Raw genomic sequence first — 22,785 nt, forward strand, 5'->3', positions numbered from 1 at the left:
CTGGTTCTAGTCATCCACAGAACAGGCCATGAGTTCAGACATGAGCTCCATAAAATCCTCACAAATATTTCTGTGTTGTCCTAGAACAAACTCCAACCTTGACCAACTTCAGGGAAGTCCAAATCCTCTGGAGGAGGAAAAGGAGACAGGGAGAAACCTGACCCTGTTCTCTACATTCTGTCTTCATCCTTATTTCTGCCTTTTTTTTTCCAATATCAGATACTCCCCCTCACCACCCCAGCCAGCCAGCATAGACAGTCTAGTGTTACCTGCCAAAACCCAGAGAACATCTCTTCCCAACTCCACTGTGCCAGAAGCTTTGAATGGCTCCCAAACATCTCATAAGATCCCTTCTACTTTTTTGGTTCTTGGAGTGCTTCTGATTATCCCTAGTAAATGATTGTTGAATTGGTCCCTGACTGGATTCCAAAGCCCAGGCTAACTCTCATATTGGGCTAGAAGTAGATTAGAACTTTGTATTTAGCAGTAAGGTCACCTTGGACCTCTGAAGATCTCGATTACGATTAAACATCTATTTACGTGTACCTCTACGTAGGATTCTGAACTCTACAACATCAGTAGATGCAGTCTTCTCTCTCTAGGATCTGTGCTGGGAATCAGAGTCCTGGTTTTAAATTTCAGCTTTGTTATGATTTATCTCAGTTTCTTCAACAGTAAACTGGAGTGATTTCCAAAGCTTTCTTAAAGCATTGCTTTTTAACCAAATATCACATGAAACAGAATAATTTATGAAACAATTGAGAGGGAGCCACTTTGAATATAGCAGAGGAGAGGGTCAAGTGATGCAAGCTGGGCTCAACTGCCCACCCTTCCTTCTCCCCACCGGTTGCCTGGGAAGGCTGGCGCACAATGTGAAGATACTGGTCTGCAGCAGATTTTTCAAAATGGGGACCTACAGGGCTGAGCTACAGAAATTTTCATCAGTCCACAAAAATATGAAAAACATGAGGAAGATATAATCAATTTTCATAAAACTAAATGTAATCAGATTTTAAGACTTCCCTTTATTCAGAGATTCTCTTTGTGCATGTATGTTAAAGTGTTCTCGTGTGTGTGAAGTGACAGTCATAGTAAATGGCAGTTTTCCATATTTGACATTATTAAAAATTGGCAGCCCCGTGTGTCCATTTCTAAAAGTGCACAAGTGCATAAAGAGGTAATGTTTTCACCTGTCCACAAAATGGAAGAGTCTGGGAAATAGTGATCTAGAGGTGATACGTGTGTCAGGTTGCCAACTTCTGCTTCTGTACTCATTGCCAGGGGCCTCTGAACTCTACCATTAAGTCCAGGCCCCCTGCATCCCAGCATAAAGCCAGTGCTGTGGAATCTTTTGTCCTTAGCCCTGCTCTTGTGTGCCAGCTAGGGTTAGCCCTGGGATCTTGGCTAATTTTCCAGTGTCCCAATCTTTGCCCTGATAACCTGCCCGTAGTCTCAGATTCCACCCAGGAGTGGACCCTGTCCTGCTTTTATGTAACCCGCTCTCATAGACCAGAGTCTTACCACACCTCAGTCCAGCGGCTGGAGCTTGCCTGACTGGAAGGCTTCTGGGTTGCATGTGGTCTCTCTGCTTGTATTTCTGAAGAAAATCTGCTTCTCTTTTCCCAGAACATGCTTCTTCCTCCTCTTGGATTCTACTGCCCACATTTCTAGTGATGCCTCAGTTTCTGTTTCTGTGTTCACGTATTCAGTGCCCTTACCACTGAGAACCTGCTTTTGCCAGTTCCTGTTCTAGGGACAAGGGTTAGAGAAGAGCATTAGATGTGGACCTGCTTTCAGTGGACTCCTGAGCCTTGTTATGTTCTCCAGTTTTTGTTCTCTCAGCCAAACCAGCCTTGGAACTCTTCTTAGTGACTGTCCCTGCCTTCTCTATGTCTACTTCTAAGAGGTTCTGGGCTTCTCAGTTTTCAGCAAGATTTACCTGCTTTTAACTGAACCATGCCTGACTCCGTGCCAAGATATAACTACCAGATAAAAAATTTGGGGTTAATCTCAAATGTGAAAATACATAATTTTTTAATTCTGAATTTAGTTTCAACATCAAGCCCCCAGCTGGCCAGTGATAGAAATGTAAGTTTTAATCAACTCAGGGTAATCCTGGTCAATACGGGATTTTCTCAGTAAATTCAAGTTTGTCTTCTTTTGTCCCTGGGCTGCTATTTTAAGTGCCCCAAGGGTTAGAGAACTGGAGACAGTTTATTGAGGCTGGAGCACAGTTTGGGATTGGGGGAGGAGATGCATGGGAGACAAGAGTAAGGATGCATCTTATTCCTCTTTAGATCACCGCATTAGTAGCCACAGAGTAGCTGCCCAGCAAATATCCACGTTTTTTTGTTTTTGAGACGGAGTCTCGCTCTGTTACCTAGGCTGAAGTGCAGTGGTGTGATCTCGGCTCACTGCAGCCTCCACCTCTCAGATTCAAGTGATCCTCCCACCTCAGCCTCTCAAGTAGCTGGGATTACAAGCATGCGCCACCACACCTGGCAAATTTTTTAATTTTTAGTAGAGATGGGGTTTCACCATGTTGCTCAAGCTGGTCTCAAACCCCTGACCTCAGGTTATCCACCTGCCGCAGCCTCCCAAAATGCTGAGATTATAGACATGAACCACCATGCCTGGCTGAATGTTTTAGTTAGTGTTTGGTTATAATTTTGTAAATAGTTAAAAAAAATTATTTTGAAAAATTCTGACTTATTTCCAGACATTTTTATTTTAAGAAATTCACTGTTGGGGAGAACGGAGAGCTTTAAAAACATTCTCATCTTACTCCTAGGTGACAAAGTCTGAGATTCCTGAATTTCTGTATAATTCTGAAACATATAACATGTACTTTAACATGGTATTAAAGTACAATGGAAAAACAAAAAAATTAAGAAGAGCTCAAAAGAGATGATATACTAACCAGGCTGAAAAGATAGAGCGTGCTGAAGACCTGAAGTTTATTTTATACATCTACCATTTGTTTATTGTTTGCTTTTATTTGCTACCTCCTCGGCCGTTTCATGGATGAGGTCAGTGAACAAAATTCTTCATGGCTAGTGAATCATATTAGCAAGAACGCTCAGCCAAGACAGAAGGGAATAGATTGCATAGGATGAGAAACTTCTAGAATATGAGATCTCGAAGGGTCCTTAGAGAGCAGTTAGTTCCAAACTGCTCAAATGACAGAGTGTCTAGAGGTGAAGAGAGGCAAACTAATTTGTTCAAGATCATGCAGCTCACTGGCCAGGCTAGAATTAAAACTTAAGTTTCCTGACTTTTAGTATTTTAAATGATGTTGATGGTTATGGTGATGATCATATAAAAATCATTTTATGATTTATAGAGTGGTTATATATATATACCATATATATATGGTATAGAAGACCAGTTTAGTACGTAGGTTCTTAGAATCACATGAATATGAACCCACAACATTAATTACTTTAGTCTTAACGTGGTCTTGGGTAAGTTAATTTACTTTTCTGAGCTTCAACTTCTGCATCAGTGAAATAGAAACAAGACATTCTTCACAAGATTATTATGAAGATTAAGAATCCACTTAAAGCATATACCATAGTATTTGGTATACAATAAGTACATATTAAATGTCTGTTGAATCTGTAACTAATAATTTGTTGTTGCCTTCTCTATGATCTTCACAACAGCCCTTTGGAGACTTCCATCATGTTACTTTTATGTCCTGATAACTAAAATATCCTAAATAACCCCTATCTCTGTTTTGCCCAAACTCAAAAAACCTTTTTGCTATGTGTGATTAAAATGTTTATCAAATAATAGATCTTGCTGAATTTCCTCATTTGAGGGGCATTACACTTGTCATTGTGGTACTGAAAAACAAAGGTGTCTTGGCCAGACGCAGTGGCTCACGCCTGTAATCCCAACACTTTGGAAGGCCAAGGGAGATAAACCATCTGAGGGTCAGCAGTTGGAGACCAGCCTGGCAAATATGGCGAAACCCCAACTCTACTAAAAAAAAATACAAAAATTAGCTGGGCATGGTGGCATGTGCCTATAGTCCCAGCTACTCAGGAGGCTGTGGCAGGAAAATCACTTGAATCCGGGAGGCAGAGGCTGCAGTGAACTGCAGTCGTGCCACTACACTCCAGCCTGGGCAAAAAGAGTAAGACTCTGTCTCAAAAAAAAAAAAAAAAAAAATTTAATTCCTTTCACAATGGCATCAAAAAATAAAATACTTAGGAATCAATTTAACAAAAACCATCCTAGATCTCTATACATAAAACAACAAAACATTACTGGGATAAATTAAAGAAGACCCAGAATATAGAAAGAGATCGTGTTATGGAGAAGACTCAGTATTGTTTATGTCAGTTCTCCCCAAATTAATCAATAGATTCAGTCCAATCTCTGTCATAATCCCAGCAGGCTTGTTTGTATTGACATAAAAGGAAATTAGAAAGTACTATATAATATATGAAAACAGTACTATTTATCAAAATAGCATGTCAATAATAATTCAGACCTTTTTCAGTCATAATGTTGGACTTTTTAGAGAACTTTATGGAACTATGTTAGACTGGTAAATAAAAGCTTTTCTCATTTTCCTTACAGTAGAAAAATATACCCAGAACTTATGTTTATTGCTCCCCCAATGAGATGTTATACTAAAAAAAGAAAAAAAAAAAACCGTTGACAAAAGACTGACATCCTTGCCCAGGTGACTGGGCACTCAGTCACTGATAAGAAAATCACTTTATCTTTCTGGACTGTACGTTTTCTGTCAGTAAAGTATTAATATTACGCTAAATGATCCCTTGAGTTATTTCCAGACCTGTGATATGGAAAAAGAATAAATGGTTAAGAATCAGAAAGAACAAGCTGGTGATTTAAGCTTGTTAGTACAAGTTTACTATATTAGACTCTTGATTTTTCTTTTTTTTTTTTTTTTTGAGAAAGAGTCTTGCTCTATCACCCAAGTGAGAGTGCAGTGGCGCGATCTCGGCTCATTGCAACTTCTGCCTCCCAGGTTCAAGCAATTCTCCTGCCTCAGCCTCCTGAGTAGCTGGGACTACAGGCATATGCCACCACACCTAGCTAATTTTTTGTATTTTTAGTAGAGACAGGATTTCACCCCAGGATTGTCTTTATCTCCTGACCTCGTGATCTGCCTGCTTTGGCCTCCCAAAGTGTTGGGATTACAGGCGTGAGCCACCGTGCCTGGCCAGACTCTTGAATCTTTAAATTCTTTATGCTGACCAACAACTAGGACATTGTTTGTGCCTAAGTTGTGCTATAATAAAAAGGAATATGATTTCTTACAATAATACTAATGGGCTCTTCAAACTAGCTTATCTTGTCATTTCTTCTCTTGGTTATTTCAAAGCATAAATTTGGGATTCGTTGGTTTCGGTTTTAGCTTAAATCTCCGTAGTGATGAACTTAAATTAGATACTAATATTTTGAAGGAGGACATGTTTATGCAAACCAGAGTGAGAACTTTTAGTCTAGGGACCAGCAAACTTTCTCTGTAAACAGCCAGATAGTAAATACTTCAGACTTTGCCATCTGTACTTTGTAGTAACTACTCAGCTTTGCTGTTGTAGTATATTTGCAGCCATAAACAACTATGTAAATGAGTAGGTGTAGCTGTGTTCCAGTAAAACCACAGAAACAGACCAGATGTGAGGTATGGGCTGTAGTTTGCTGACCCCTGTTCTAGTGTAATAATATGCCTTGGCAAATAATGTACTCAGTATGCAGGCCCACTCAGTACATATAGTTTTAGTATTTTGGCCTTCCAAATGGCGTTAAAAAGACAACTCTTCCTTTGGACCCCAATTTTAAAAACCTAGAGATGGCGAGGCAGCAAGACACAAGTCTGGAAGATGAGTAGGGAAACTACAGATGTGAAACCAGGAGATTATTGGGACCCCCAGGACTGGCGGCAGGGGCTGAGAAAGAGCTGCCAGCTACAAGAGGGGTCCTGCGAGGCTCTGTACCTGAAGTCCTCTACTCACCACACGAAAGGCAGCTGACCCCATTTTTGCACCCTCTGTGACAGACTCTGCCTCTGATCAAACCCTGAAGGTCTGGGAACACAGAGTTCAAGACCTTTTCCCTCACCAGGTTACCTCCCACAGTGTAGTGCTGAGGGCCAACTACCACTTATGGAGCACCTATGTGCAGGGACTATGGCATTTCTTATTCCCTAGAACAGTTCTACAGGTAGCTGTTTCATACATTTTACAAATTAGAACTCTTGGATTCAGGTACCATCCCTAGGTTTCACAACTAATAAGCTGAGATTCGGACTCTGACGTGCATGTTCCTTTCCCAGTAGCACACTGCCTCTCCTGAAGCTGAAGTTCCCCTTCAGAGAATTCTGTAAGTCTCATAATTCCCTCGACAAAGCTGGAGCTCTTTGAATCCCAGCCTAGCCATCCACACTAGATCAGTTTCAGGTGCAATCTTGTGATTATTGCTGCTGATCACGATTCTTGATAAGCATCCACAACTGGTATGTCTGACGCTTCTGTTTTCCACCAATTGCCAGTTGTCTCAGAGTCACTGTGAAAGGAGGGGAATGCTTATCTCTTATAAAGTTGGTTAGCTTCAAAATACAGTGATGTATTTTGAATATTTCTATGGAAAGGTTACAAGGGTCTAATGCATCAGTAACATGAACTTAAGGTACCCACTCGATGGATTGATTCCTGTGAGAAAACTAATGGGTTCCCAAAGTTCCTTGGGGGAGGGCTGAAGTGCTCCTCTGAACATAAATTTGTTCTTCCCGGCTACATGTAAGTTCATAGAGCATAGGCCACCCTTTGGCACTGGCCTGCAGCTCAGTAGTGCCTCCAGTACCTGCTCCTGACCCTAAGTAAATGACAAGAGTGCTTCATTTCAAATATGAATGAATCCTTGAGGGGACCAACTAACCAACCCAAGCCCCACATGAAGGAACAGGAGAAGGGTCTGCCACAACTGAGGGGTACGATAGATGTAAACAAAGCTTGTAACCTGACCTCTCTCAAATGAACAGGACAGTGCACGGCTAAATATAGACTTGCTGTCCCCAAACAGAAATACACACAACCCAGAAAACCTCATTAAGTGATGACAATTTCTTGTACCCTAAAGAACTGTTTACATTTGGATCCTATTTGGTCATTCATTCTTCTAACCCAGGGAGGAAAGATTTCAACAGAACTTGCTGCTCTAGTGTGTTGATTGAATACCTGCTTGTTCTGGTTCTGGTTTTGTTTTTGTTGAGACAGGGTCTCACTCTGTCGCCCAGGCTGGAGTGCAGTGGTGTGGTCACAGCTCACTACAACCTCGATCTCCTGGGCTCAAGTGATCCTCCCACCTAAGCTTCCCAACCCCCCAGTCTGGGACTGCAGGCATCTGCCACAGTGCCCAGCTAATTTATATGTATGTATACACACACACACGGAGAGAGAGAGAGACAGGGTCTTCCTATGTTGCCCAGGCTGGTCTTGAACACCTGAGCTCAAGTGATCCTCCTGCCTTTGCCTCCCAAAGGGCTGGGACCTCCTTATTCTAATTGGAACGTTTTCTAGGCATTGGACATTGTGCTAAACAGCATCAGAGAAAAAGAGATGGTCTGGATCCTGGCTTCTAACAGTTTATAGTCTCACTTTATATGACAGATTTGTGAATTCCCAGTTAGAATAAATGGCAACATTACATACTACAAAAGATTTAGAAGGCATAGACTGGGTGTGGTGGCTCATACCTGTAATCCCAGCACTTTGGGAGACCGAGGTGGGCAGTTCGCCTGAGGTCAGAAGTTCAAGACCAGCCTGGCCAACATGGTGAAACCCCATCTCTACTAAAAATATAAAAATTAGCCGGGTGTGGTGGCAGGTGCCTGTAATCCCAGCTACTAGGGAGGCTGAGGCAGGAAATTGCTTGAACCCAGAAGGCAGAGGTTTCAGTGAGCCAAGATCATGCCATTGCACTCCAGCCTAGAAGACAAGAGCAAGACTCCATCTCCAAAAAGAAAAAAAAGATTTAGAAGGCATGATTAATTCTAACTAGAGGCCTTTTGGGAGGCAAGGCATTTCCATCTCTAAAATGAGATGCCCTGAGCCAAAGAAGGTTGTAAAAGGACGTGTGACCAGGGACTGTGCTGTGCCACTAAGCTACAGTCACTTGTTCTCTTTCCTCTTTGTCTTTCACAGAATCAATTTCTGCTAATATATACTGTGAGATCGTATGCATCAAGGTCAGGATGTTCTGACTTGGCTCTCCCTAGCAGAGATGGTGTTCTTTCTCAGAGTCTTCCCTTGGCAGGAGGATGGGGAGTCATAGGCCCAGAAAGGTCTCATGGGATCTCATGTTACTGCCTGTCTCTATCTCTTCTTTTTTCTTCCTCCTCTTTATAGTTTTTATAAACATTAGGAAACTTATATTTCTGAAGGTGGGGATCTATTTATACTAGTGTTTAGTACTTTGATCCACAAATGTTTACTTACCTTGCAAATAATGAGCGATATTATAAACTCAAAACAAATAACAGGTCTGGTCAGCCAATGTCCTGGTGATCAGATCTCACAGCTTGATTGCTCCTGCCCCCAGGCCCACATTACAGAGAGTACATCTTCATTCAAAGCGATACATCTTGTAGTTCAGGGGAAGGGCTCTTGGACTAAGATCTGAATTCTGATTCCAGGGTCGACTTCTGACCTTCTGTGTGGCCTTGGACAAGTCTTATTTCTCTGGGCCACAGTTTCTCAAACTGTAGATGAAAGATTTGAGAGGTGGGAGGAGGGTGATAAATTAGAGACTGGACTCTGGGGATCCTTCCAATTGCTGTATTATGTGAGTTACTGTGTAAAGTGGAGCCATTTTATGTTTGGCCTTGAATTTTTGAATTTCCTCTGGCATAAATTATGATATATGCCAAAGGACTTTGAGACTTAATCCTTCTTAAATAATTTCAGGCTTATGATTAAAAGTGACGTGGAGCTTTGGATCCAGTCTTGCCCTCAGCAAGACTGTTTTTAGGATTCTTCATTTCTTGTTTTTCAATGAGCTTTCTACAGCACAATCCTTAGAATCCTATCAAATACTGTTTTCAAAATTCTTTGGTCATCCTCTCTGCATTAGAACTTTTAGAATTTTACCACCATTCCACTTCTAGTAATAAATAATGGGACAAGTGCCAGGCCAACAGCCATTTATTGAGTGTTTAATAATTATTTACCTATATTTCATATCATCAAATCCTCAAAAGAACCCTGTTGAGTAGGTGTTCTCTTTTGCATTTGACAGTGTGGGAAATGAGGTACAAAGAGATTAAAAGTTTTGCTTAAGACCCTGTAATAAGATAGTTTCAGACCAAATATCACATGTTCTCACTTATAAGTGGGAGCTAAATGATGAGAACACATGGACACAAAACAGGGAACAACAGGCACAGGGGCCTACCAGAGGGTAGAGGGTAGGAGGAGGGAGAGGAGCAGAAAAAATAACTATTGGGTACTAGGCTTAGTACCTGGGTGATGAAATCTGTACATCAAACCCCCATGACACAAGTTTACCTACATAACAAACCTACACGTGTACCTCTGAACCTAAAAGTTTAAAAAGAAAAAATGCCAATGAAAACATTATAAACTTATGAAAATCAAAAAGGGTACCCTGTATATGGAATTATAACATTGATTCATATATTGTATGTGCTATTTAAAGTTCATACATTCAGGCCAGACACGGTGGTGCATGCCTATAGTTCCAGCACTTTGGGAGGCCAAAGTGGGAGAATTACCTAAGCCCAGGAGGTCGAAGCTGCAGTGAGCCATAATTGTGCCACTCCACTACAACCTGGACGACAGAGCGAGACCTTGTCTCAAAAAAAAAAATTAAAAATTAAAAAAAATTATATATTCAACTCTAAGAGGCTTTTAAAGAAAACCTTTAAGTATGTGTTTCTCATTGAGGGAAAAAAAATAAAATAGTTTCAGAACCTGTGTCTGGGAAGTCCACATCAGGGTTATTTTTGTTATACCTTGTTCCTTTGGAGCCATAGATTATGTGAAGGGCCAGTAAGAACATGGATGCTTATCAATTTGCAATTTTGATGATCCAAAGAAAGGTTTTTGGAAGTATTTGTTCTTTCATTTGTCACTCAAAGCCTGCTTTGCCCTTTTTTCAGTACACCCTAACCCTTCTGTCTCTGCCCCAGAATTAAGAACCAGAGATTGTTAAAACCAAACCAGTGGATCCTAATCTAAATCTCTGTAAATATGACTCGTGAGGTCAGAGGTGTGACCAGCTCTCTGCATTTACATTTCCCAGAGATAACTTTGATGTGTATCCCTGATCTAATCCAACCTCTTCCTGTTGTAAATAGAGACAGCGAGGCTTGGGAAGATGAAATGGTATGCCCAGATTCACTCAACCAGTAGGCGGGAGAGCTAGGCCTGGACCCCCATCCTCATATTTTACTTTCCTTCCCTAGTACCATTTACCTCATAGGGCTCTTGTGGGAGTTCTTCCTCTACACAGGTGAAAAGAATTGGCTTTGGAGACTGTGAGATCTGATTCAGATCTAGGCTATGCCACTTTCTGGCTGTGTGACCCCAGAGTTTGCTATTGACATCTCTGAGCCTCTTTTTCTTCACCCAAAAAAAAAAAAAATAGAGGTAATATAATAATATGTACCTCACAGGGTAGACTAGAGGCACACAGTAGGTGCTTAGTAAATGGCAGCTGTGATTACCACAGTCACTGTTGTCCTTTTGGTTCTCATTAATTCCCCATATACCATCTATATGAAGTATAATTGTGACTGAAACAGTGACAGTTACCTTCCAAGCATCCATCATGTCTTGGAAAGCAGCTCGTACCTCTTTGGCCAATCTCAGCCAGCTCCATGTGTACTCCAGGAATAGGAGCAATAAGAGTGGCTAAGTACTATGCTAACTGCTTTATATAAAATGATCTCTATTCCTCACAGCAGTCCTACAGAGTACTTACCCCTGTTGAACAAGTGAGAATTAAAAAGGCTTATTAACATATCCAAGGCTACAGAGCTAGGAGTTAGCAGAGCCAGACTTTGAATCCAGCTCCAACACGGCTTTTGGTCTACCTCTTTATGGATTCTGAGACCCACTGAGGCTTGAGGGTGGGGATAAATTTTTTGAGGAGAAGGGATCAAGATGAAAAGGGCATTGAGATAAGGGAACTAGTCATTATTTGGCCAGTCATCTTTTCCAGAAACTCCCGCCAACCACCCCTTTCCTGCTCATGTTATCACTAGCCAGTCGATGGCTGGGCTGGCCTGGGCTGGGCTCCTCGGCTGAAATCTTTCAGAGCTTTCCTGTTCTAGAGTTTTGCAAGAAGGTGGGAGGAGTGTCTGTATGCTGGGCAGGCTTCCCAGGGGTGATTGTGGAAAGGAAGGGGAGTGATTCTGTAGGGCCCTAAAAAGAAGCCAGGAAGAAGGAAAAAAAAAAAAAAAACTGTTTAAAAGAAAATAGATTGACTCAGGCATTTGTGGGCATTATCTTTAGTCTAGACTTGGAGATAGAAGCTCAGGCCAGGAGTCTAGAAACCTCCATTTTCTTCTTGTGTCTTGGGTCATTAGGAAGGTCAGTTACACAGCAAGAAGTACCAGAAACACCCCAGCCACACATTGTTTAATATCTTCCTTTATTTTCACCATTCTTATCTTCTCTCAAGGGGTACCCAGGCAATAAAAACAAATCCTGTTAACACCTTATGCGTGTGCATGGATTTGCTTCCAAACCCTTTTCTCATTCACCTCCTAAAACAACCCAGTGAGACAGATAGGTAGGCTAGGGATTATCCTCCAATACTTGATAGTTATGAATTAAAGTTCAGTGACCACACATGATCTCACAGCTAGTTTATAGCAGAGCTGGAACTGGATTCCTGGCCTCCTGACTTATGTCCTGAGCATGAGGTTCACTCACTCAAAGAGTAAAATTTCAACCCACTTAGATCTATTCTCACTCCCCCATGCCTGCCCTCAGGTAACCACTAACCTATTTCCCATCCCTGCGGATTTGCCTCTTCTAGATATTTCACATAAATGAAATAATTTCTAGAATCACTCCCCTTCCTTTCCACAATCACCCCTAGGAAGCCTGCTCAGCATACAAACACTCCTCCCACCTTCTTACAAAACTCTAGATCTGTGGTCTTTTATGATTGACTTCTTTCACTTAGTGTAATATTTTGAAGGTTCATCAAGATAACCTGTATCAGTATTTTTTATTTCTATGGCTAAAAAATATTCCATTATGTGGATATATCACATTTTGTTTATCCATTCGTCAGAACATTTTGGTTGTTTCCATTTTTTGGCTCTCATGAATAATACTGATATGGACATTCATGTACAAGTTTTTGGTGTGTGTGTTTTAATTCAATTCTTTCAACAACCCTCTATGATAAACAGCAGGGCAATTAATCCTAGATAGTAACAGTCCCTTTTTACAGATGAAGCAACTGAGGCTAAGTGATTTGCTCCAGGTCAAATAGCAAGCAGATCTGCCTTTAGGCAGATCTAGGAACAGAGCCAAGTCTCTGCATTATTAGCCTAATAAATTTTTTTCTGTTACATGTAGCACACCATGTTGCTTTTGTTCTATGAAATGTTTGAAAGTATATTTGAAAACTTTAATTATAGGAAGTGACCCTGAGGGGTGATGGAGCCATGAGTCACAGCAGTACCAGGCCTAGGAATCAGCCCTGTCCAGAATGGACACGTAGAATGTGCTCCACTTACCAACAGCAAGCCATCTGAAGGGAGCAGCTTTCAGTGAGCAAAACAAAACAGCACCAAACCCAAGTTTGGTGAAGCTCTTGCCTCCAACTGATGAGGAAAGTGAGGTAGCACCTCCCTGGAACCTCATCTGTGGGGGCACAGGAAGCTCATCAGAATTGGGGGTTTGGAACCATGGAGGAAGAAGTAGCAGGGATACTTGGCCTTCAGGGTCCAAAATGGGAAAATCTTATTCCAGAAAAGTTTTCTCTGAATTTAGCTTTGTAATTATTTTTCCTGAGATAAGCAAGAAAACCTTGTTTGAAGTTTTAGGTTTTATGGTATATATTGGTTTCCTAGGACCGCCATGACAAATTACCACAAGCTGGGTAGATTAAAACAACAAAACTGTACTTTCGCACAGTTCTGGAGGCTAGATATCCAAAATTAAGGCATTGGTGGTATTGGTTCCTTCTGGGTGCTCTAAGGAGAGTCTGTTTCTACCTTTCTGTTAGTTCCTGGTGGCTGCCAGCAGTCCTTGGCTTGTAGATACATCATTTCAATCTCTACCTTGACCCCATACATCACATGGTATTCTACCTGTGTGTTTCTCTGTCTCTGTGTCTCTTTTAGAAGGATACCAGTTCATTGGATGAGGGCCCACCCTAATCCAGTATGACCTCCCCTTAGCAATGTCTACAGAGATGCTATTTTCAAGTAAGATCACATTCTGAAATACCAGGTAGACATGACTTTTGGAAGGACACTAGTCAACCTAGTATAAACACTAAGAAATAATCACATAAATTCAGGCAGAGATCTTTTTAAAGTTGCAAGCAGAAGTGGGATTTTGGCAAGTTTTAGTGCCAAAACAGCTTTGAAAGAATTTTTCTAGAGCTACATACTTTTTTTTCTTTTGAGACAAGGTGTCACTCTGTCATCTTGGCTGAAATGCAGTGGCGTGATCATAGCCCACTGCAGCCTCAATCTCTTGGGTTCAAGCAGTCTTCCCACCTCAGCCTCCTGAGTAACTAGGCCTACAGGCACACACCACCATGCCCAGTTAATTTTTTAATTTTTGATAGAAACGGCTCTCACTAGGTTTCTCAAGCTGGTCTCAAACTCCTGACCTTCCTGTCTCGGCCTCCCAAAGCATTGGGATTATAAGCATGAGCTATTGCACCCAGCCAAGCTGTCGATCATTACATGGAGCTGGCTGGTTTCACTGACATGGCTTTGTGCTGGTAGAATAGAAATCCAAGTTTCTGGCCGGGCACGGTGGCTCAAGCCTGTAATCCCAGCACTTTGGGAGGCCGAGACAGGTGGATCACGAGGTCAGGAGATCAAGACCATCCTGGCTAACATGGTGAAACCGTGTCTCTACCAAAAAATACAAAAAACTAGCCGGGCGAGGTGGCGGGCACCTCTAGTCCCAGCTACTCGGGAGGCTGAGGCAGGAGAATGGCGTAAACCCGGGAGGCGGAGCTTGCAGTGAGCCGAGATTGCAGCTGCTGCACTCCAGCCTGGGCAACAGAGCCAGATTCTGTCATTCATACATACATACATACATACATACATACATACATACATACATACATACATACATCAATCCAAGTTTCTGTTGGATGAGGGCGCAATTCATCCTAATCCCTACTTCATATTATTTACAAACCTTTAAAACCTCTCTGATTTTGACCACAAGAAACATGCATATTTGGATTTTTGTGCCAGGGAAAATTCTTTTATTTTTTCAGTATGATCAGTCAACAAATACGTGTTGAATACGTACCATGGCTGGGGCTGTTCTAGGCCCTGGGGGTACATAAGTGACTAGAAGGTGTTCCATGTACCTATGACATTCAAGATTTTCTAGACCTTGTGCGTATTTCATTCTTTTCATCCTTATAGCTGCCCTGTGTTGGTTTGTAAATAAGGAGACTGAGACTCTCAGAGGTGAAGTGACTTCCCCAAGTATGCAGCTGAACAGACGGAGTCACAGATATGACTCCACAGGCTGAGCTCAAGGCAGGGGCTGCAGAGGTGAGGATGGGTCACTCCTCTTTTATTTATACTCACAGCCAAAGCATTCAACATAGGGGGCATGAAGGATGCATTTGATGACAAGGCAGAATAAGTAGGTTGTGTCAATGGCGTTTCTTGTAATACTGAGGAAACTCAACTTTATTCTGAAGGCAGTGAGGAGTCAGTGAATGTTACTGAGGAATAAGGATTTCTTATGGTCTGTACTTTCTTTGATCAACACGTATTTATTGAATTGTATCACACACTGGGCTTAATGATGAGGATAAAATCATTTCAATATCTCTGCCATCACTGTGTTTACAGCCTGATGTACAAAGTGATGAGAGAAAGGTTGATATTTTCCTGGAATTTTATTTGAAACACAGGGAAGCACCGGTAAGAAAGAAGGTTGAAGAAACAGGAAAATGGCTTTAAAAAAAGAGGCTGAGTGCAGGGCTTTATACCTGTAATCCTAGTCCTTTGGAAGGCCGAGGCAGGAGGATTGGTTAAGGCCAGAAGTTCAAGACTCGCCTGGGCAACATAGTGAGACCCTGTCTCTACAAAAAAATGTTTTTAATTGGCCTGGCATGGTGGCGCATGCCTGTAGTCCTGGCTATTTGGGAGGCTAAGGCGGGAAGATTGCTTGAGCCCAGGAGTTCGAGGTTATAGTGAGCTATGATTGCACCACAGCACTCCAGCCTGAGCAACAGAGTGAGACCATGTCTCTAAAAAAGAGAGAGCTTTGGCTGGGTGTGGTGGCTCACGCTTGTAATCCCAGCACTTTAGGAGGCCGAGGCAGTGGAGATCGAGACCATCCTGGCCAACATGGTGAAACTCCATCTCTACTAAAAATACAAAAATTAGCTGGGCGTCGTGGCACATGCCTGTAGTCACAGCTACTCGGGAGGCTGAGGCTGGCGCATCACTTGAACCCAGGAAGCAGAGGTTGTGGTGAGCCAAGATCGCACCACTGCATTCCAATCTGGATGACAGAGTGAGACTCCATCTCAAAAAAGAAGAAAAGAAGAAAAAAAAGAAAGATATTTGTAAGTCTTCTGAGGTATAACAGAAGAGTTTTTAAGTGGGACAGTGACATAATGACGTGACATGGTTGCTGAGAAATGGAAGAGTCATAGATAATGCCTGGACTTCTGGCTTGGAGAACTGATTGGCTGGTGATGAGGGACCTCATTGAGACAGGGAACATGAGTGATGAAGAGGTCGATTTAAATTGTTGAGTTTGGCCCACTTGTGGGACGTCTGAATGGAGGTGCTCAGCAGGTGAAGGGATATACAGCAGGGAGTACCGGAGAGAGAACTGAGATAGAGATGAAGATTTGAGAGTTGTCAGCACATAGGTGGTAACTGAAGCTGTGGGAGTGGACAGGATTACCCCTGGAGAGTCTCCAGTGGGAGAGAGAGAGGCTATAGGAAGGTCTACAGTGGAGCCCTAAGGAGTGCCTCCACTGAAGGGGCAGGTGAAGGAAGAGGAGTCCAACGAAACAACAGAGAATACAGAATCTCACCAGAGGCTTGGTTTTTGCAGGTTCCGTGTGTTTTCTTAGGCAGTAGCTTGTATTCTTTCCATGGCCCTGTGGCTACTCTGTCCCATATTGTAAACCCTCTCTCCTCCACTATTAGAGAGTTCATCCTGCAAATATAATGGAGTAATGAGCCATCGATTCTGTTAACAAATGTCCAGTTTACTACAAGATCTGTAATGGGAGTTCATTTTGGAGGTCAGTACAGCTGTCAATGGAACAGTTTTTCCCCAGAGGCCCATCAGCTTTTTCTGTTGTACACTGGCAGAAGGTGTCCTGCCCAGCACCAGAAATGCCTGGAGAGTAATTAATACTGTAGAGCATTAATGAGCTGGTGATCCTGCCTAGGGCCATGAGAAGGGTATAGCCTGAGGTAGGTCAGATGACAGAGAGTAGAAGGTGAACTGTGTCCCCTCTGACATGAGCTGAATAACCCTAGGCAATCACCATCACCACCACCAAAATGTTAACCCACCAACTATCATACTGCCTAAAATTACTTCTTTAAACTTATTTCTTTTGAACAAGAAGTTTCACTAGTGGAATGTTTGAATGCTGAATGAACGTGTTGTGTTTGTTTGGTCTGCAGACATGAACTAAGAACCTGCTATGTACCTTGCCTTTATTAGGTAAATGCTGGGACTATAATGGTAATAACATCACAGTCACTGTTCTCAAAGCCATGGGTTAGACAAGGAAGCATAGTGACCGTGGATATAATGGGAGCATGGGCCAAGTGCTGTTGGCACACAGAAGAAGATCCAACTCCAGGAAGGTTTCGGAGAGAATATGATATCCGTGTAGGGTCTAAAAGTCTACATATGAGTTTGCCAGTAGAGTAGAGGTGAACTCCAAGCGGAAGGAACAGCAGAGGCCAAAACAAAGAATCATAAAAGAGGCTGGTGTGTTCAAGGATTGATGATGCTTCCATATGCCTTGTTTATGGGTGGAGAAAAGCAGGAAGTAGGTCAGACTGTCAAAAGCCTTGTTATGTTATGCTAAGGAATTTGGACTAAGCTTAGAGAGCCAGCCAAATGAATAATGCCCTTGGCTTGGGGTGTAGCACTATAAGTTATTATCCTTCCTTAATACCTCACTTTCTAACACAACAGAGGAGAGTTTAAGATAAGAGGGAAAAAGACCAATAGACAGGGAGTGGTGGGCAGTGGGGAATGTAACTGTCCTTGGAGGTCCCAGGAGGCCAGGCAGGAGCAGCTGGGGTCCAGTATTGACAGCTCCAAATGCATTTGTGCTTTTATCATTAATGCAGTAAGGCACAGTCCAGAGCCTCAATTAATGAGTCTTCAGTAAGCAAAGCCTCATTTAACAAAGCCAGCCTTAGCTTTTTTTTTCTTTCCTTTAATTAGATGTTTAAATTTCTTTTTTTTTTTTTTTTAATTTCGGCTTGTTTTTCAGACGCCAGGGTACATATGCAAGTGTGTTACATGGGTATATTGTCTAATGCTGAGGTTTGGCCTTCTGTTCATACTGTCACCCAAATAGTGAGCATTGTACCCCATAGGTAGTTTTTCAATCCTTGTCCCCCTCTCTCCCTCCCTGTTAACGTAATCCCCGGTGTCTACTGTTGCATCTTTATGTCCATGTGCACCCTGTGTTTAGCTTCAACTTACAAGCGAGAACATTAGGGTATTTGCTTTTCTGTTTCTGCATTAATTCACTTGGGATAATGATGTCCAGCTGCATCCATGTTGCTGCAAAAGACATGATTTCATCCTTTGACGATAGCAGGAGCCACCAAAGAGTGGGAAGGTGGTAGTACGCGTTGCTCTAGAGGCAGACTTTGCCTGAGGGTCAGGGTCACACTCCTAGACCACAGGTAGCCGTACTTCCAGTACGCGTTGCTCTAGAGGCAGACTTTGCCTGAGGGTCAGGGTCACACTCCTAGACCACAGGTAGCCGTACTTCCTGGAAGTGGGGCAGCTATGGCCCAGATTGTGATAGGAAGTCACCTCCAGGCTACCCCAGAAGCAGTACAGAGGTACAGAGGATCTCTTCTTCAACCAAGATGGCCAGGAGGGCAGCAAGGGGCAGGTTTGTGAGAGGGAGAGAATGCTACTCCTGGATTATTGCCTCTGCTCTTACTCTTTTTTCTTCCTCTGACAACTCACTTTGGGATAAGGATACATTTCCTTCTTTTTTCATTCACAGAGCTATTTCTCCTTTTTACAGACACCCTGAGAAACGTTTCCTCAGCTGGTCATGGCCCCCGCTCTTCTCCAGCTGAGCTCAGCAGCTCTAGCCAGCACCTTCTCCGAGAGCGCAAGTCCTCAGCTCCATCACACTCCAGCCAGCCAACTCTGTTCACGTTTGAACCCCCTGTGTCAAACCACATGCAGCCCGCCTTGTCCACCAGTGCACCTCAGGAGTATCTCTACTTGCACCAGTGCATAAGCCGAAGAGCAGAAAATGCAAGGTAGGAGGCTGCCACAGCCATTAGATGGGTTAGTGACCGCTCACAGGGCCTAATACTTTTCAGTCCCTGCTTTTTTAATTTTAAAGACAAGCAAAACATTATATTGTTTCAGGTAAACAAACACATCTATGACAAAACATAATTTTTTGCTTCTGTAGCCTTCATATTTTATTGGCATCATCTGTGTTGCTACACAGTGATTACTGGGTTCCAGAGAAACCTCCCATTATCAAAAATAATGCTATAAAAAATGTCGTTTGATTTGGAGGCAGGGGTGAAAGCATTAGGGGACAGAGTTTCCGAATTGCAAAAAAAACAGTAAATTTACTTGTTGGCCTTAAAAGTATAGCTATAAAACCATAACATTGTTGAACAAATCCATACCTTGCTTTTGCTCTAGAACTGCACTGTTCTGTATGGTAGCTACTACCTGCATATGTCTACATAAATTTAAATTAATTAAAATGAAATAAAATGTAAAATTCAGTTCCTCAATTGTACTAGCCACATTTCAAGTCCTCAGTAGCCACATATGTCTAGGGGCTACTGTACCAGACAGCACAGATATAGAAAATTCCATCATAACAAAGTTATAGAGCAATGGCTCCCTGCTCTAGGATAATGGTCTTTTATTTTTCTGACATCATCAGCTCTTTCACAGGTGCAGAACCTGTACATATATTTATTATGTTTTATTCCTATTGTTAGAGTAAGCAAAAGTGCAGAGCCGATAGGCTTTGCCAGACCTAATTCCCAATTGCTACCATAGCCAGCAGATTACAAATCACATTTTAATTAACTTACAAGATCTAATTCATGATTCATGTTATGACAAGGCAAATAGAGAAATGGCTGTACTAATGTATTACTTGATTTTGTCCTTGAGAATATTTTCATACATATCTCATTTGAACCAATCAACACACTGAGACATAGCCAGTGTACAAAATTTATTTCCATTTTACAGATGAAGAAACTGAGACTCACAACTAATAAATAACAGAGGTTGGGTTAGAACCCAGGTCTTCTTGTTTCTGGTCCTGTACTCTTTTCTCTACACTATGCTACCCTACTTTTGTTTTTCTGAGTCATCTGCTGTCACATAGAAGAGGCCCCAAAACTCATTCTTAAGGCTGCCTCAGATACCCATTTTCATGAAGCAATATGGTTGATTTGTTTGTGAACTTTCACTAGTTCAACTTCCATCAACTTATACGTGAAGAGCTGAGTCCTAAAAATATAGAGTGAGTTAATCAAGGTCACTTAACTCTAGTTAGTGGCACAACTGTAAATAATAGTACCTGATTCTCCCGAATCACTGACCAGAGATAGGCAGTGTGGTATAATGGAAAGCATGTTCAGGCTTTGGAGTCAGTCGGATATGGGTTCAAATTCAGGTTCTTCCACTTTCTTTGTGATCTTGGGCCAATTATTTAACCTAATTAACCCTCAATATTCTTATCTTCACAATGGAAATAACTAATTCAAAGGCTTACTAATGAGTGTAAAAATGATAAAACATACATAAAATAGTAGCATAGAGTAAATACATTTTACCTGTTCTTCTTATGCCCCGTCCTCTTCTACTACATATACAACTGCCTAGGAGCAGAGAATGTGAGGTCTTAAAATCATAGTTGTAGTGAAAGGCAAAGTACTTCGCTGTAGTGCCTTGCAGACTTAAACATGCATATGAAATACCTGAAGACCTTGTTGAAATACTCTGATTCAGTAAGCCTGGCCTATGTCCTGGGATCCTGCCTTTCTGATAAACTCCAGATGATACCAGTGCAGCTTGTCTACAGCTCACCCTTTAAGTAGAAGGATTTATATAGTATTAACAGTTGCCACCACCATCACTCCAGTGATCCTGCTGATGCATCAGAGAACAAACATAGAAACATCTCTGCTTGAATTAGCTGTTAGGGCTAATCTTTGCCCTGCCACCTCCTCTATGAAATCTCTATTCATCTTCTTACCTGGATGGAATTCACTTTTTCTGCGAATCGCCACAGCAGTTTTTTATTCTCTCTCTCACAGCATTTGGAACGTTCTGCCTTGTAGTATGGATTTTTATATTAATACATTATTATTTGAAGACGGAGCTCACAGTAGGTGCATAATAAAATCTGTGTTGTAGAGGGATAACCTAGTAGAAGAGATAGAACTTTCTGCAGCTGAGGAAGTCACATTGTTGTAGGCCTTTGACCAAGCCATGTTCTTCTCTGTCGTGGTTTTCACTTGTGTGGATGAGGGAATGATAGGGTAATGAGCAGGATCTCAGGGAGATTTTTGGAGAAAATAAGTTCGAATAATGTTTGCAGAATTCCAACTGAAGGGTAGGAAGGAAGCTTTCTTAAATCCAGAAAGACTATGTATTTTCTTGTAGTAGTGGAGTAGCTTGCATCATGCTAAACCTACTGTAATAATTATAAACTCTGGACAAAATATTAAAAAATAACTTTTAAGGCCCCGAAGAGCAATTTAAAAAGGCAGAAACTGCAAGAGATCTGACTCTCGAAAGAAGTGAAATTCAGTTTACATGGCTTTTCCTATGATGTTCCAATAACATATCATCCAGAATATTCAGTATACAATGAGAAAATGCCAGATATATGAAAAACCGTATACCTTAACCCATAGTTAAGAGAATTTGATATCTAGAAAGAGATCAAAATAAACCCAGCTTTTGGACCCAGCCTACCAGACTTTAAAATAACTACGTTAATTTTTTAATCTATGGGGGTAATGAATGGATATAATAGGTGAAGAGATGGTGGATTTTAGGATGGATATAGAAACTGAAAAAGAATTGGGGAGTTCCAGTTCCACTATGGTGGCAGAAGCCACCACAGGCTTTCCTTCCCACTGATTACAACTAAAAACTCTGGACAAAATCTAAAGTGCAATGCCCAAAGACTCTGAAAAGTAAATGAAAGGAGACAGATTGTAAAGGGGAGAAAAACTTGTAGAAGTGACTACACAGAGGTAAACTTTTTGTCTCTCATGGATTTGCCTCCAGGTTGGGCCCCATCACAAAGTAGCACAGTGGAACAAATGACTAAAATGTCATAAAAACCCCATCTTTCTGAGTAGGGGAACCAGAAGAGGAGCCCCATTGGGGCTGGAAGGAGCAAGTATTCCAGAATGAAGAGAGCTGGAGAAGGGATCTTCTAACTCTGGGAATGAAACTACGTGAGTCTTAGGATCGCCTTAGGCTACGCATGTGGGACAGACCCAGTCGAGTGCAACAAAGTCTATGTGAACTGAATGAAGATTTGAACAACCATACACAGGAGGAGAGACAGAACTTGCGGTCTGAACCTAACCAGGTTGATTTCCTATAAAAATATCACTTCTCAGCCAGGTGCAGTGGCTCATGCCTATAATTCTAGCACTTTGGGAGGCCAAGGCGGGCAGATCACCTGAGGTCAGGAGTTTGAGATCAGCATGGCCAACATGGTGAAACCCCATCTCTACCAAAAATACAGAAATTAGCTGGGCGTGGTGGTGGGCCCCTGTAATCCCAGCTACCCAGGAGGCTGAGGCAGGAGAATCGCTTGAACCCGGGAGGTGGAGGTTGCAGTGGGCCGAGATCGTGCCACTGCACTCCAGCCTGGGTGACAGAGTGACACCCTGTCTCAAAACAAACAAAAAAAATCACTTCTCCATGGGATTATAACAGAACCCAGCATCTACACAACATAATGTTCATAGCATTCAGGATCTATAATCCACAATGTCTCTGCCTATTGAAAACCAGAAAAATATAACCCATTCTCAATGGAAGTCACAGGTACGAACCTCAAAATAACCCAGATGTTGGAATTTTCAGACACAGATTTCAAAGCTCCTATTAAAACAACATTCCATGTAATAAAGGAAAACATACTTGAAACTAATGGAAAGAAAAAACTCTCTGCTGCCGGGCACGGTGGCTCACACCTGTAATCCCAGCACTTTGGAAGGCCGAGGCGGGTGAATCATCTGAGGTCAGGAGATCGAGACCATCCTGGCTAACATGGTGAAACCCCATCTCTACTAAAAATACAAAA

At 42.0% G+C, this 22,785-nt stretch overlaps 1 protein-coding gene across 2 annotated transcripts in view; it reads left to right on the forward strand.

The window, feature by feature from the left end:
• The window catches only part of GAB2 (GRB2-associated binding protein 2), a 205,762-nt gene that overhangs the window by 158,940 nt on the left and 24,037 nt on the right, over positions 1–22,785 (forward strand). For both annotated transcript variants that reach the window (XM_011938908.1, XM_011938909.1), the window contains exon 3: positions 18,487–18,730. In XM_011938908.1, coding sequence (XP_011794298.1) covers positions 18,487–18,730 — 244 coding nt within the window. The remainder of the gene's footprint in view (positions 1–18,486; positions 18,731–22,785) is intronic.

This window comes from Colobus angolensis, unplaced genomic scaffold, assembly GCF_000951035.1.
Source record: "Colobus angolensis palliatus isolate OR3802 unplaced genomic scaffold, Cang.pa_1.0 Scaffold179, whole genome shotgun sequence".
Lineage (NCBI taxonomy): Eukaryota > Metazoa > Chordata > Mammalia > Primates > Cercopithecidae > Colobus > Colobus angolensis.